Source organism: Mesoplodon bidens (assembly GCF_964165515.1).
Source record: "Mesoplodon bidens genome assembly, chromosome: 4".
Lineage (NCBI taxonomy): Eukaryota > Metazoa > Chordata > Mammalia > Artiodactyla > Ziphiidae > Mesoplodon > Mesoplodon bidens.
In genome coordinates this window covers 151,470,134-151,485,704 of record NC_138160.1, presented here as the reverse complement: position 1 = coordinate 151,485,704, position 15,571 = coordinate 151,470,134, and the positions used below count along the sequence as shown (strand labels likewise).

At 62.9% G+C, this 15,571-nt stretch overlaps 2 protein-coding genes across 4 annotated transcripts; both read left to right on the top strand.

Moving 5' to 3' along the window:
• Positions 1-6,277: 6,277 nt before the first annotated feature.
• On the top strand, positions 6,278-11,111 carry CIRBP (cold inducible RNA binding protein). Of its 2 annotated transcripts, none has more exons than XM_081233847.1 (7): positions 6,278-6,400; positions 7,457-7,565; positions 7,650-7,756; positions 7,850-7,988; positions 8,069-8,150; positions 8,267-8,337; positions 10,662-11,111. In XM_081233847.1, the coding sequence occupies exons 2-7, from the start codon at positions 7,463-7,465 to the stop codon at positions 10,664-10,666; spliced, it is 507 nt and encodes a 168-aa protein (XP_081089973.1). In that variant the 5' UTR covers positions 6,278-6,400; positions 7,457-7,462; the 3' UTR covers positions 10,667-11,111. The 2 variants fall into 2 exon arrangements, with proteins under 2 accessions (XP_081089973.1, XP_081089972.1); XM_081233846.1 differs by lacking the exon at positions 10,662-11,111 and adding an exon at positions 8,714-9,485.
• Positions 11,112-11,214: 103 nt separating this feature from the next.
• FAM174C (family with sequence similarity 174 member C) lies at positions 11,215-14,683 on the top strand (the record flags this gene model as incomplete). 2 transcript variants are annotated; one of them, XM_081233849.1, is made up of 3 exons in its annotated part: positions 11,215-12,304; positions 13,431-13,547; positions 14,309-14,683. In XM_081233849.1, coding segments are annotated over exons 1-3 (402 nt in total). In that variant the 5' UTR covers positions 11,215-12,020. The 2 variants fall into 2 exon arrangements, with proteins under 2 accessions (XP_081089975.1, XP_081089974.1); XM_081233848.1 differs by lacking the exon at positions 14,309-14,683 and having other exon boundaries at positions 13,431-13,551.
• Between the last annotated feature and the right edge of the window lie 888 nt (positions 14,684-15,571).

Below are 15,571 nucleotides of genomic sequence, written 5' to 3'. Positions count from 1 at the left end.
TGAGCAAACCTTTGGTCCGAGGTTAGCCCCTGGGGCTAGCCGGGCGGGCAGAGAGCCCTGAGACTGATGGAGGTTGGGGCTGGCGGTGTGGACAGGTGTGGCTACCAAAGTGTGGAGTCCGGACGGAGGCCTGGATCCAGGTGCTGACTTCTGGGGTGATGAGGCAGCTGTGGGCGGGCAACAGAAGGTCACTGGGGTCACGTCTTTCTGCTGGAGGCCAGAGTCCCCTGGGGGCGGTCAAATGGGTAATTGGGGCAAGCTGCACGGTTTTGAAGTGCCAAAGGACGCGGTGAGGGGTGGCTTGGGAAGAAGGCAGGGAGGAGCCAGGCCTCTAGGAAGATGAGAGGGAGTGGTGCCCCGCTGGGGCCAGCTCCGGCACCCCCAGCACCCGGCGGCTGCCCCAGCACAGCCACCCCTACCGCGCCTGGCGGGAACGCCCTCCTCTCCAGGCACCTTGGGAACGGGAGTCGCCGAGCTACGGCCGAGGGTGCTGGGGCCCCACCCACGGCCGCCCAGACCTGGGAGGGCAGAGGACAGGCAGCCGCCGGTGTCACTCGGGATGGGAGATCGTCCAGCCCGCAGGCGCGGGCGGGGCCGCTGTCACCTGGGGCCCTTCCACGACTGGAGACTGCCCTTCGGAGGGGACTCTGTCCTAGGCCTGCTGCCTCTGTTCTCCCCACCCACGTGTGCCCCTCCCCCTGCTCCCTCTGAGTTCTCTTTTCCTGTGTCTTTCTGTTTTCCTCTTTCCGCCTTCCTCGATCTCTGGGCCTGTCTGTATTTCTGTCCGGGTCTCCATCTCTCCCTGGAGGTCTCTTCTCTATCTTCCTCCCTTCTCGGTCTCACCGGCTCCTCCTCCCGGCCCCTCCCCTGCTTCCGCCCCCTCTCGGGGGCACCCTCCCTCACCCCCCGCACACATTCCAGCCTCCACCCTCGCCTCGCCGCCCCTCCCTGGGGCCAGCTGCTGCGGCGTTCGGTGCCCGGGATGCTGGGAGTGGGTTTGAGCCGGGGTCAGAGGTCGGGAGCGGGCGGGGGCTGGGGAGGGCACCCCCTAACTCTTCTGGAATGTGGGCGGGGCCGGCCCCACGGGGTCTGGGGGAGGAGGTCGCCCGCCGGCAGGCGGAGCCGGTGGCCCGAGACAGCTGGCTACATCTACCCTGCACACGGCCCACACCCCAGACGCTATCCATAGGCCTCGCGGAAAATCAACACAAGCCCAGACGCCCACGCAGGGCCTCTTACCGCCACCAGACCCAGACCAACCCGTCTCCCCGTCCCACACACGCGCTGCACACCCTCCGCAGTCAACGGGTACATACCGATCCCACCTAAGTGACAGGCTCTGGCTCTGCAGCACAGGGACCCCAATGCACACTGCCCCCACACCCCCAAACCCGCCCCAAGCTACACTTTGGGGGCCACAACCTCAATCAACTGTGTGACCCTCAAAACCCACTCTCACCCTGGGCCAAGACCTCCCTGACAAAACCCGCAAAATTGAAGGTCACACCAGGCAGCCCAAACTCAGACCCTCAGAGACGCAGCTCAGCCGAGGCGGCACCCAAACTCGCGGACGCTCCAGCCACAAACACTACCCACGCACCGTGCGCGCCTGCAGGCCCAGCCGAGCAGAGCCGGCCACTGGGCTGGGGCAGGTGCAGGGGCCTGTGTGCGCCCTCAGAAGAAGTGGGGCTTCCTCCGGCATGGCCAGCGATTCCCTGAGTGTCCTGAGACACGGAGAAAGAAGAGAACAGCAGAGAACTGGGAGCCCCTCCGTGGTGTGTTTTTGTCACCGGCTGCCCTTCCATCACCCCCGCTGACCCCAGGAGATGCTGCTGCTGTGCCCACTTCTCAGATGATGCACCCTAGGCTCAGACAGGAGCCCGGACACCGCCTACCTGCACAGCTGGGCACCGGGCCGTCGCTGACCCTCCAGGGTGGGATGGTGATCGAAGGCTGGACGAGGTCCATGGGCACCTGTGTCCGCCTGCTTGGGTGTGGAGGCCAGGACGTGGGACTGCTGTGTGCGGCCACCTGGACACACACAGGTGTCTTCCCTGAGCCCCTGGCAGCTGCCCCAGGGCGGTGTGCTCTCCATGACTGCCACTCCAGTGTTGCCATGGAGATGCCACAGCCCCAGTCAGGGGTGCTTCGACCCCTCTGTGTGCCTGCAGGGAGCCTGTACATGGGGCCAAGTTCAAGGGAGAGGACAGGGCATCAGTGGGGGTCAGCTCCTCCCGCCCCTGGGGCGGGGCTGTGGACCTCAGCCCTCCCCCCGTCTCAGAAACCCAGGGGGTTGCATCCCCAGCCCCCACCGAGGCAAGCCTTGGGGTTTCCACAAGCACACAGGGGTCCCTGCGCATGCACAGGCCCTGGCGTTTCACACACACCTGACGTATGTCCTCTGCATGAATGCATGTTATTGGTGTGGGCCTCCGGATGTCCCCCGGGTCCCATTCCACAGCCCGTGTGCCTGCCGTTGGTGGGGACTGCAGTCACCAGCACGGCCCATGCGCTGCCTGGCCTTTGCACTTCTGGGATGGGGGCTGGGGCAGGAGCAGAAGAGTGGCAGCTTCCACATTCCTGGGCCATGAGTCACAGGGAGCTCCACCCAGGTGCCCCCTCCCACGTCCCCCTCCACCAGGAAGACCCCTCCTAGTAACAGGAGGTAAACTGAGGCCAGGGCGCAGGCAGCTGAATCTCCTGCCAATTCACAGTTGGCAGCCACCTAGGGATCTCAGATGTCCCCACCTACTCATGCAGGTGGGAAACGGGGTGGGGGGGGCAGTTAAACTCCTCCTCCTGGCTTCTGGCCTCCTGTAGCTCTCCTCTGCCCTAGAGACCCCGGCGGCTGCTGACAGCGCGTGGCATGTTCCCACCCCAGGGGCATGAGTCACGCCACCAGCCATGGGCACATATGATCTGTGAGTCCCGGTTCCCCCGCGTCATGCACACGCAGCAGCGCTGTCCCCGGCTGATCCCACATCCTGGTTATGCACATGCTTTGGGGTCCACGCACAACCCCTTGTGTTCTTGCACATAAGGCATGACCATGCAAACATGTTTCCATGTGTGCACACGCACACACACCCCTCCATGCCAGTTTGCACACACACACGTGTGAGCTCTATGCACACACTTCCACAGCCATGTGCACAGGCACACGGCCCCATTTTCATGTTCACACAGGCATGGTCCCCAGAAACCTTGTTTCTCCATCTCTGTACCCACGAGTCCCCTGCCCACGGGCACACATGTGCACCACACCTGGCAACGTACACACACATCCAGTCCCCGCTTTCCCCCTCCCTAGCTCTGAGCCCCGGGGATCTGGGCCAGGCTGGCGGGCTGGAGTCTCTGCCAGGGCGGTCCCCTTCCGCGCCCGCGCCGGGCGGCCTCCAGGTGCACCGTCCCTGCCCCCTCCTGGCCGGCCGGGAGGGGCCTGTAATTACGCAGCCCCGGGGTTCCCCCCCACCACGCGCCTTTCATCCCGTCCACGCCCGACCCGAGCCCAGACGCTCATTACCGCCTCCCGCCCGGTCATTAGCCGGGGTCTGGGGAGGACCCGGCGTCCGGCGGGCCCGACCCAGCGGGGAGGACAGAGGGGGCGGTGCGGGAGCAAGGAAGCCCCGCCCCCGTCTCCGTGGCAACGCCGGCGCAGCCCCGGGGGTGGTCTTCGGCGGGCGCCCGGGGAGGGGAGTCTTGTGAGTGTGCAGACAGGGACCTCCGGCCTAAGCCCCGTCCCGCCGGGCAGGCGGTGAGCACCGCGTGTCCCGGCCGTGAATAGCAGCCTCGCCCCCGCCCGCGGCTATTTTAAGTCCCCTCCTCGCCGACCACCCCCAGCGCCCGGGCGGAGACGCGAGGGCGGGCCTGAGGGCGGGACGGGAACCCCCTCCCACGCTGGTGCTCGCGGCCGTCGGCTGGACGGCGGGGCGGGACCGGGAGCCCCCGGCCAGGCTGACAGCGAGGCGTAGCTCCCCCTTGTGTCCGCGGGAAGAGCGTGGAGTCGCGGCCGAGGGAGCTAGCACCACCTTCTAGGGAGGAAGGTGGTGCCAGCCCCCTGAGACCAGCCCCCCATCTCGCCCCTCACGGGTTCACAAGGTCCTAGGTACACACCGAGTCACAGGGAGTCGGTAGCCGCAGAAACACAGGTAACACATCTGAGACGCAAGCACACAGTTCCCACACAATGTCCGGTGCAGGCACACCTGGAGACAGATATCCATAGGTAAAGGTATGGTATCCATACGTATCCATAGGTAAAGGTCCACACCGTGATGGGAACCCAGGACAGTCGTGGGTACGCATGGAGCCCCGTACCCAGCAACAGGCTCATAGTAAGTACACGCTTGATAACTGCTGGTGGAATGAATGAATGAACCAGAGAACTTCACAAAACCAGGAGAAGGCAGACTAGGAACCACAGAACAGTGAGGGCGGGGACGGGGGGCGGACAAAGAGTGATGAGGGGCCCCAGTGACTGCAAGGACCCCTTCGCCTGGTCTGGGGACAGGAGCCACCGACCTGACTTTGCTGGGGGAGCAGATCAGAAGGGAGAGGATTACTCCTGGGCTGGGCATGCCTGACCCCAGGCCCCCTGCATGGGCCCCGGCGGGAGGGCGAGAGCTGAATGCTGATTCTCTCTGCTCCTTTTAGTAACCGCCCTGCGTGAGTGGCTGACGCAGCAGCGGGCTGCGGCTGACGGGGGAGTTGTATGGGGGGGCTGTGGCGTGGGGGGACGAGGTGCGCCATGAGTCATGAGCTGCTGCCTGGGGGAAGGGGTCCTGAGCCCGAGGAGGGGTCCCAGCGGCCTTTTCACAGGAGACAGTGTCCATGCTTTCGTTCCTACTGCATCAGCTAGACCCACCGAGTCTGGGGCCTGGAGTGGGGCTGGAACTTTCTCGGGGTAGGCAGCAAAACAGGGGTCTCTGTTCTCAAATCGCCCTAGCTTTTTTGGCCGCGCCGTGCGGCATGCGGTGTCCTAGTTCCCCAACCAGGGATGGAACCCACGCCGCCTGTATTGGAAGCTCGGAGTCTTAACCACTGTATAGACAGGGAAGTCCCTCAAATTCCCCCTAACTTTTATGCAGAAGGTATGCCCTTTGAAGACTTTCTGGGGCAGGGGTATAGCTTGGGCCTCTGGTCTGGGCAGGCAGGGGTCTGCACTAGCTTCTTCCACCCATGGAAGGGTCCAGGGCCACAGAAGGTAACGTAAGCCAAGCCTGGGCAGGGGGAAAGGGGTGACCACAAGAGGGGCCCCCAGGAACAGCCTTGGGGGTGAAGATCTCTGCAAAGCTGGTTCTTCCGATAGCAGAGGTCTCAAGGACCCCCCAGACAGAAAAAAGATTCAGGGGGAGGAACCAAGTGGGTTCTGGGTGTGCTGGTGGGCGGCTGGAGCACAGCAGTGAAAGGGAGATGGGGGGCTGAGCTGAATTTTGGGGTGCAGTGGAGACTCGAGAGTTGGGCACAATGATGGGTTTGAGAGTCCAAGTCGAGGTCAGCCTGAGGTTTAGAGCTGGGATGCAAAAAGTGTCTGGCCAAGTGACTGTGGGGTGTGGGTGCTGCACCAAACTGGGTGAAGTCTGGATTGGGGTGGGAGTTAGGTGTGGTTGCGGGTTGGGATTCGTAGGCAAACTGGGTTGGGTGAAGTTGCGGTGACCCAAAGTTGGGAAGCAGGAAGAATTGGGATCGTGGAGAATATTGGGGTCCACATAAATGGAGTTGCCTCAGTGTTAGGGTTTGGGCAGGCCTTGGGGCGGATCACACGAAGTGGAGCGTTGGGGTTCTGAGAGTTCTGGGGTGTCGGTTATGTTGGCAAGTACATAATGACTGATATCGGGGTTCACATGAAGTTGGGGTGTCCGAGAACTGGATCTCGGGTGGGTGTGGGGACCTGGGTGAGGTCGGTAAGTCGCCAACTGCGGGAGCACCGCAAAGGTCTGGGTTCCAGCGACTCCCAGAAGGTTCCCAGGAGGCTTGGGCCACTGGCAGAAGCCGCCCGAACCCCTTTGTTCTCCGCCACAGGCCGGGGGGGGGGGGGGCGGGCGCGCGGAAGTGGGTCAGCTCCGCCCCGCCGAGCACTGGCCCCGCCTCCCGCGCGCGGGCGGGGGACTACGGACCATGCGCGTCCCCGCCGTACACTGTGCCCCGCGCCCGCTCGCGGGAGGGGGCGGGGCCTGTACAGGCCCGGCCCCCAGCTCATGAATATGAGGCACAGCCACGGCCTCCAGGGCTTCGAATTGGCCGGCGCGGGGCGGAGGGGCGGGCTCGGGGGCGGGGCCTAGCGAAGAAGTACATAAGGCGGGCGCAGGGCGGCCCCCCCCGTCACTTCGTGCGTTAGGAGGCTCGGGTCGTTGTGCTGTTCCGTGTTCCCGCCTGCGCCAGGGACCTGCCCGACTCAGTGGTGAGGGCCCTGGCGGCACCGGCTCCACGGGCCCGGGGCGGCGGGCGGCCTGCGGCCTGCCGGAGGAGGCGGGGCGGCGGCGGCACGCCCCTGGGCGGGGGCGGTGCCGGGGCGGGCCCGGGGTGTAGTCCGCCCCGCCGGCGGCGAGGGGCAGCGGAGACCGGGCCGAACCGCGGTCGGAGGGCATCCCCCGTGGGCCAGGGTATTCGCGAGCGGGACACCGCCGCAAAATGGCGGCCGCGAGCGCGAAGCTGCGCCCTGCGAAATGGCGGGAGCGCCGAGTGCCCGGATGGAGTGGCGCGGGGCGCATGCGCGCGTGGGTGGGGCCAGGCTGGGGCTCCTCCCCGATTTCCCGTTGGAGTAGTGCGAGGGCGACACAACCCCGGTGCCACCCCCAACGCCCCAAGTTTGGGTCCCAGTTGCGTGGCTGCAGGGCGCCTTCTGACCTGTGTTTCGGAGCCATTCAGCGGAGGCTACCAGCCTGTAAAGGGTCGGTATAAGCACCGCCTCGCTTTGATATCCCGGCGCAGAGTCCCCGCCCCGCTTGCACAGCGCCCAGCAGTGGACCAAGCACGTTGCCACTCCGCCCGCCCCGCGACGGTCGGGTTAGGAGTTAGCCCCCCGCTGTTTGCAACGGGCAGAAACCAAGGTGCACTCAGCCCTTGACGATGGTGGTCGATACCTGCCTTCAGGGTGCAGCCCTAAACGTCCCACGAGGGCGTCCCGTGGCTGGAGTTTTGGGGCCCCACAGCCAGGCAGCACTGAGGAGTACTGCAGAACCGCGGTGTGGCCCCAACTTTCAGGGACCCCCCAGTCTGGGGAGCGGAGTTGGCCCAAACACAGAAAAGCGGCCAGGGACCCAAAGTGATACAGGAATTAAGGATTTGTTTGAATTAAGTCCTGGGTGTGGGCTTGGGATGGTTAAAGGGCAGAAAAATAGTTTCCTAACGTTTCCCCCCGAAACATGTGTTATTTGTATAAAGTAAAGTGGGGGGGAGGCGCTGAGTCTCAAAGCCCCTTCAGGACCTCTGAGGCTTTTGCTGATGTTTGTCACAGGCCGCCATGGCATCAGATGAAGGCAAGCTTTTCGTCGGAGGGCTGAGTTTTGACACCAACGAGCAGTCACTGGAGCAGGTCTTCTCAAAATATGGACAGATCTCAGAAGGTGAGGCTGGTGCCAGACTGCTGGCTGAGTGAGGTTGCTCACGGGGAGGGCTGGGTGCTGACCACGGACCTCTCCCCTGCACAGTGGTGGTCGTGAAGGACAGGGAGACCCAGCGATCGAGGGGCTTTGGGTTTGTCACCTTTGAGAACATCGACGATGCCAAGGACGCCATGATGGCCATGAACGGGAAGGTGAGGGCCGGCTGCTCTGGGGTTCAGTGGGTCCGGGCTGCAAACCGAGGGCGGGAAGTGCAGAGGCTAACCGTGTCCACTTCTGTTCTCCAGTCTGTGGATGGGCGGCAGATCCGGGTCGACCAGGCTGGCAAATCGTCTGATAACCGATCCCGCGGGTACCGAGGTGGCTCTGCCGGGGGCCGGGGCTTCTTCCGCGGGGGCCGAGGCCGGGGCCGTGGGTTCTCCAGAGGTGAGTGCCACTTGCAGGGACAAGGTGGGGGCACTGCTGCAGGAGCTGACACTCACTTCTCTTTTCCGTCCCGTCTGTAGGAGGAGGGGACCGCGGCTACGGGGGGAGCCGGTTCGATTCCAGGAGTGGGGGCTATGGAGGCTCCAGAGACTACTACAGCAGGTACGGGCGGCGGTCCTGCGCAGGGGGGCCTGGGAGGCTCTGTGGGGACGCTGGCACAGGGACTGGTGAGAGTCCCCCGAGGTGGCCCCCGGCGCTCAACTGTGTCCTTCCTGCAGCCGGAGTCAGAGTGGCAGCTGCGGTGACCGGAGCTCGGGCGGGTCCTACAGAGACAGCTATGACAGTTACGGTAAGCGGCGCTCCAAGGGCCTGTGGTGGGAGCTCAGTGAGCCTCGGTGCCCTCTGGGCAGTGCTCAGACCCGGTCACTATGTTTGCCCCGTAAGGGACGAGACTGTCCTCTTGGGTTTCGGTGCCAGCAGCCACTTCTGCCACAGAACGTAAAGGCAAAACCAGGCTGACCAAGGAGGAAAGGGAGAGCGAGGGCCCACCGACCAGAGCAGGCCGCATCCGTGCATGTGGGCCGTGCCCGCCACCCTCGGCCATGGGGGGGGTTGGTCGCTCCCGAGCCCCCAGGGCTGAGCCCCCAGGTTTGGGCCGGGAGTGGAATGCTGCCTCTCGTCGCGTGCTTCAGCGCCTTTACACTGTGCCTGCTTCTTGTTCTCAGCTACACACAACGAGTAAAAATCCTTCCTGCTCGAGATCGTCCTTCCAATGGCCGTATATTTAAAGATTTTGGGAGCTCCGCTGAATCGTTAATGTGTAGTGATCACACCTCCTTGTACCCACTTTTGTAGTCTTATTGGTTCTGATCTTGTCAAACACAGCCTGACTGCTTCTGGCCCCCAGATGGCCTCGTTATTACACTTTGCTTTTTAAGGAAGTGCTGTCAGTTTTTAAGAGTCTTAAAAACGTTTTGAAGAGCACTTCCAGTTTTACTTTTACCTTTTTACCGTGAGCCAAGAGGTTTTTTTTTTAGAAAATCACCAGGGGTTGTGAGAGTTTTGTTTTTTTGTTTTCGGTTGTGTTGCTTTTTTTCTTTTTCATTTCAGTGGGGTCGGCCCCATGAAGTTGGGTGCCCCGAGTCACTTCTCTTTGAGATTGAACAGACTGAATCTGCTCTTTGTCGGAAGCTGAGCAAGTTGTAGCTTTTTTCCAACTCGGTGTCACGTTTCTGAGTGTAGCGTGGTAGAACCGTGCGGGCGGCAGCAGAGCACCCGGGCTGCCCTGGCCCGGCCCGGGCCCCCACCTGTCCTGTGGGACCCACAGTAGACTTGCAGACATCCCCGAGAGGTTCTTGAAAATGTGTATTTATATTGTCCTTTTTTGCCGGAAGACGTACGCATATCCCGTCAATGTTGTATCTGAAGTGGTGAAGGAGTTCTTGTACGCAGTTTTCTTTGGCTTCACGAAGCCGATTAAAAGACCATCTGAATGAACCTCGCTCTGACCATCTCCCTTTGATTGCACCACACGCGCCCTGCAGGGGCTCGAGGCAGGCAGACCTGAGCAGAGAGGGCAGCTAGAGGACTAGGTTCGCAGTCCCTCCCGAGGCTGCCACAGCTAGAGGAGAAAGGCAGGGTCAGTGACGCTGGCTGGGCCCCTGTGACAGCCGACAGCCACCGGCCCCAGTTAGGCAAGCAGGTGGGTGACGGGAGCGGGCTCTCGGACCGCAGGGCAGCCCCGGAGCGCTTCTGGCCGTGGCAGCTGGAAGGCTCGATGGGGCGGGCAGCCTAGCAGGGACGGTGGACACGCGGGCGCCCGACGCTGACCTTGAACCCCTTAGTCTAGTAGCAGGCCAGAGAGCAGACACAGGCAGGGTCCCCGGGTGACCACAGACTGACCGGCTCATTAGCTAGCTCTGCTGTTGCTTTACAAGTTCTGAGCGTTCTCTGCTAGCCTATGGAAGCTGCAGCCCCTCGGAGGACAGAAGTGTTGTGCGCCCAACAGAAACCTCTGAGACGCAAGCTGCTCCCTGGGCTAGCTCATATGTGGAGATAGTCCTGTAATTCGAGGTAACTCCTTTTGCTCGTCCGCATCCCTCCTCTTGTTGAGAGCTCATTTGAAAGTAAAGTCGTGTACCCGGGGAATGTTCCTTTGACTTTTTCGCTTTTCGATTTTTCTTTTTCTTTTTTAAAAAAAAAAAAATCAAGCTAGAACTAAAGGCAGACCCCGGCCGTTTGCCTTTCCCTGCCTGCAGCCAGGCGAGCGGCCCGGGCAGTTGAGCAGGATTGGAGACAACCAAACGCCCCGCCTTTTGGAATTTTTTGTTCATCAATTGACTGTCTTTTCCAGACCTCTTTGAGTCACAGTCCTAACTAGCTCTCTCTGATGTCTGTTGCTGCCATGAGTTTTTTCTCAGAGCCCGCGCCGATTTCTAAGCAGCTCCATCCCAAGTGGGTAGCTGGCTCTGCTTAAGAGTACAAAGTGGCCTGGCCCATCTGAAAGGCGCAGGCCCGCCCTGGGCATGCTGGCCCGTGGCGGGGCCTCTTGGGTTGGCCCCGATGACTAGCTTGAGACCCTCCTAGGAGCTATGGATGGTTTCGGGGGAGTCGGGGAGGGGCGGCTGTGAGCTCAGCCAGGGTGTCAGGGTTAACACTCCTTTGCTTTGGCAGGTTGAATGGAAGCCAGTGCGACCCGGAAGGGTGACCCGAGAGCAACAATGACCTGGGGGTCACTGCCCCAGGAGGAACTTCACCTGGGAGCAACAGCCAGCGGCACAGCTGCCTGCCCTTGCAGCCCGTCACCTGTAAGTGCTTCTCGGCGGGGGAGACATGTGGCCCTGTGGCCCTGGCCCTTGCGGTGGGTTCTTCCCCGTCCTGGCTGTGTGACCCCTGTCGGGGGCAGCGTCTTCATCTCCTGCTCGAGCAGCCCTCGTGTCCCCCCTCTCACCTCTCCCGTCTTCCCAGCAGGTGCTTCACTGGCGAGGTTGGGGTGCGGGGCTTCAAGGTGCTCCAGGAGGATGGGCATGTGGCGCTGGCACGGCGGCCAGTCCTCACTCGTGATGTGACAAGACAAATGTGGAAGGTGCATTTGAATAAAGGGATGGTGTGTCCACCCACAAATCTGAGTCTGGTGTGGGGTGCGTCGTGGAGGGCGGACACTGAGTTTCAGCCTGAGGCTTGGCCAGAGGGGCTGTGGCGGGGAGTCCACTAGAGATAGCCTCCTCTTGGGGCCTTCGTTCTGGCCACGAGCTGGATCCAGACCCGGAAGGCCAGGCGGCAGTTCATTGCGCTCCCCCTGGGGCAGTTCTCTCAGGCCGAGGGAGCCAAGGAGGAGGTGGTCCCTTGGCGGCGCGTCCCCCAGGGCCAGGCAGAGGCCTTGTCAGAGTAACCCCGGGCACCTTCAGCTTGTCCGCCCCCGGAGCCGGCCTGCCTTTCCAGGCAGTTTGTCTCCAGGCCTGGTCTGGGGGTGCAGAACGTTGGGGCTGAGACCCGGTTCCAGCTGCCTTGGGCTCTAGGCGGATTACCTCAAGTCTCAGCAGGGTGCGGCCGGGTGAGGTCCAGGTCACCGGTACCCCCCTTTTCCCACGGGGTGTGTCTGGTCCCTCCTGGCCCTCGCCACAGACGGGAGGGCCAGGGACACCGGGCCACCATGCTGGTGTCACCGAAGCCCAGGGCGACTAGGGGCGGGGACGCGAGAGTTCCAGGGCCCAGGTGGGAGGGAGGCCCGCAGGGCAGGGTCGCGCCTGTCCCCTCATCGTAGCCCCCCTGCGGGGCGGCCGCGGTGCTCACGCTCCGGGCAGGGGACACAGAACTGCGGCTCCGAGCCTTCGGGGGCGGGGTGCGCGCGGAGCCGGCGGGGCGCGGGGTTCCTCCCCACTTCGGGTGAAGCGAGGTGAGCGGCCGGGGGTGGTGGCGGGCCGAGCGTTTCCGGGAGCCAGGCCCCGCCCCCGCGGGCCATTGGCTGGCCCCGCCCCCGCGCCAGTGAGTGACTGCGCGGGGGCGGGGCGCGGCTACTGCTTCCGCCGGGCTATGGGGCTGCGTGTGCTGCCGCCGCGGCTCCTGCTGCTGTCGGCGCTGCTGCTGCCGGCGCGGCTGTGCGGTGCCGAGGACGCCGCGACCCCGTCGCTGCGCCGCACGCAGGCCACGCTCTTGCCGCAGCCCGCCGTGACGAACGGGAGCCAGCCGGGCGCTCCGCACAACAGTACACACCGTTGGCCGCTGGGCTCGCCGGACTCGCCGCTTCTGCGTTCCCTCTACGTGGTCACGGGCCTCATCGTCCTGGCCGTGCTATACTTCCTTATCCGGGCATTCAGGTGCGTCAGGCGCACGCCGCCGCCGCCGCCGCCCTGGCGCGGCCAATCGGCGCGCGCCTTGCGCCCCAAGTGTTGCGGCGCGAGAGCCCCGCCTCTCCGCCGCGGTGCGCCATCGTCACGTGGGTGGGGACGTGGGGGGTGAGTGGGTGGGGACGTGGGGATGAGTGGGTGGGGTCAGGCAATCACGTGACGCGCCGCTCCTTCGGGAGGTTGGGGTCGGTTTTCTAGACGCAGCCACCGAGACTAGAGGTTGCGGGGTGGTGAGGGCACCGGGAATTCCCGGGACCCTCTGCGGCTCCCCCAGCCCGGTGACGACGAGCGCAGCGCTCAGTAACCCAACTTGCATCTGCCTCGCAGGCCTGGCCGCAACCTTCCCTGTAGTTAACGCCCACAGCGTGACCAGGGCCTGGCGGTAGCCTGCCCCCCGCACCTTGCTCCTCCTGTTTCTTCAGCCCAGAGTTGGCCGTGATCATCAGTGTTTAGGTTCTGCACACGCTCTCCCCAAGAGTTGAGGACCCCCTTGTCTTCCCCGCGGCATATGCCCTGCCTCCTGCAGGCCCGTGACCCCCTCCTCAGGCTCCTGTCCTCCCCGTTTGGCTTCCTCTCTGGGGCTGATCTCCAGAGGGCTTTTGTCACGCAGAGCTGATCATATCAAGATGTTCTGAAGGGGCCTTTTCTGTCTTGCATTGACACTGCTGTGGGTACACAATGTTCGTCTCCCATCTGAATACGTGTCACATCCACCACAGAGGGTCCCGTGCTTTCCCTGGTGGTGGTCAGGAGCCGGGGCTTCTGCCCGTGACAGCCTTCTACTTGATGTCTTTGGCAAACTTTCTCTAAGGCTCAGTCGTCTCATTAGTAAAATGGAATTACAGCGCCCCCATCCCAGGGGTCCTCGCCCAAGGGCCTACGCCCTGGGGCCCTGCCAAGGGAGATGTCCACAGCAACTGATGATGATTGTGACCATTATGAGAAGAAACGCAGTTGGAACCGGAAAGTTCACAGCAAGACTCTGGGAGTCGAGCAGACGAGCATTATCGGAGAAGGTGGGAAGCAGGGCAGGGTGTCAGCAGCTCCACCGAAGGGCTATGAGAGGGCCTCTGAGCAAGCCTGGGTCTGCTTCCAGATTGAAAAAGCCGCAGCGGAGGAGGTACGGGCTCCTGGCCAACACCGAGGACCCCACCGAGATGGCATCGCTGGACAGCGACGAGGAGACGGTCTTTGAAACAAGGAACCTGAGATGGTAGGGCAGCCCTCCACACACCTTCAGGGGCTCCTTGGGTTGGGGGGTGGGGTCAGCAGGCCAGAGAGTTAGGAAGACTGTTGGCCAGTGAGGTCCTCAGTGCAGTCAGCACGCAACAGTGGCTGGGCCTGGCTTTGCCGTCGCAGGCTGTGTGGCCTCGTCCCAGGCACGTCCATCTCCCAGCCTCAGTTTCTCATTTCTTTTAAGATGGGAACGGGCTGCAGTGCTTGAGTCAGTGGGCACTTGCTCTGGGCCTGACTCTGAAGGCCAAGATCAGTGTCAGAGATGGAGAATGAACTGCGAGGTGCTAGCAAAGCTGTGGGGGGGTGGGTCAGAGACGGCCTCTCCACAGCTCCAGCCAGGGGTAGAGCATCCCAGGCAGAGGCAATGGTAGAGACAAAGAAAGAGGGCTGACAACGGCAGTGACCCAGTGGCCACTGGGCGCAGGGCCAGCGACAGGGCCTGAGCGGGGAGGGATGGCCTGTTTAACCCCAGCTTGTCTGGGGCTCAGGCACAGTAGCTGAGAGACCACAGGACGATTCTGACTTTCCAAGCCCCCGAGGGAGGTGTGGGTATGGCCTGGGAATCCCTCTGGTCTCAGACGTCTCCTGGCTGGGGCACCCCTTTCCCCCAGGTAGGGAGTTGGCAGGGCCTGCAGGCTGGGGGTGGGGGCTGGGCAGGTTAGAGGCACAGGCACAGTGGGGCGGGGGCAGGGTGGGCTCCCCACCCAACACTTTTCACCTCCTACCCCTCGTTTCCAGATGTATAGGTCGGGAAGGCAGCATTTCCAGCGGCCCTGTGGGAAAGACAAGAGACAGGGCCCCTCCCAGTGCTTGGAATGCCCTGCTGATTTTCCTGCCACCAAAGAACTTGTGTGGGGCCTGCCCGGCCTGCCAGAAGCCGCCCCAGCCCTACCCCCGGACAAGACCGCCCAGGATACCGGCTGGAAGCCAGAGGGTCCCCGGCAGCAGCACGCAGAACTCTGAGGTCCCCTGGCCACGTTGTGACTTGTGCCGATCACCCTTCCTGGTGGGGATGCGGCAGCCCCAAGCTGAGGCCTGGTAGGCGGGTGGGCTAGGGGGCCTGTCTGGGAGCACCGTATCCCTGGGCTGAGGACAATAAAGGCAATCAGTGGTTCTGTAGCTGGTACCCAGCTCCACAGTGGGCCAGACCCAGCGCTCTGGCTCACAGGTGGGGGGTGGGCAGCAGACCTGGGCTCCATGTGGGCCTTAGTTCTCACACCTGTGACCATTTGGTCCCATCCTCAGGTGTCCAGAGGGTCCCGTGAGGAATCCCACAAAGGAGACAAAGAGATGGGGGAGAACTACTCCCCCTTGCCTGGAAAAAGACCCTGCCAGTCATTGTTGTTGAGCCTAGGGAGAACTCCTATTCATCCAGCAAAGCTCCTGTTCAGGGCTCCCCTGTCCATAATGCCTTCAGCCTGGGGCCCCTAAAGTTCATGCTCTCTGCCTCACCACACTCACACCACTATTTCGGGGGTGTTTCCTAAGGAACCCCAGGCTGTAGTGTATGGGTCTGGAGCTTTCTGCAGCCTGAGGCTCGCTGTGCCCACCCTGCCTCTCCCCCATCAGCCTCTTGTGGAATCACTGGTGAACCTGATCCCCCATCCCAGGAAACCTATTCTGGCACTCAGGCCTCCGTTCTGGCCACCTGAGATCCATCGTGGGTACCTGAGTCCCACTGGGGCACCTGACCCTCATCCCAGGCACCCCAGTCCCATGGGGGGTACCTCAGCCCCCATCCTGATCACCTCAGCCCCATCCCCGGAATGTGAACCCCTTTCAGGCACCATAATCCCCTTGGGGCAATCGACCCCCACCCTGGGCACCTAACCCCTTTCCCACCTGAGCCCCATCCCGGGCACCTGCACCCCATTGGGGTGCCTCAGTCCTCATACTGGCCATCTGAGTTCCATACTGGGCACCTGAGTCCTATCGGGGTACCTCAGTCCCCATCCCTGGTGAGGGGCTTGATGAGTTCCTCTGTGGGCCTTGTTTCTAGGC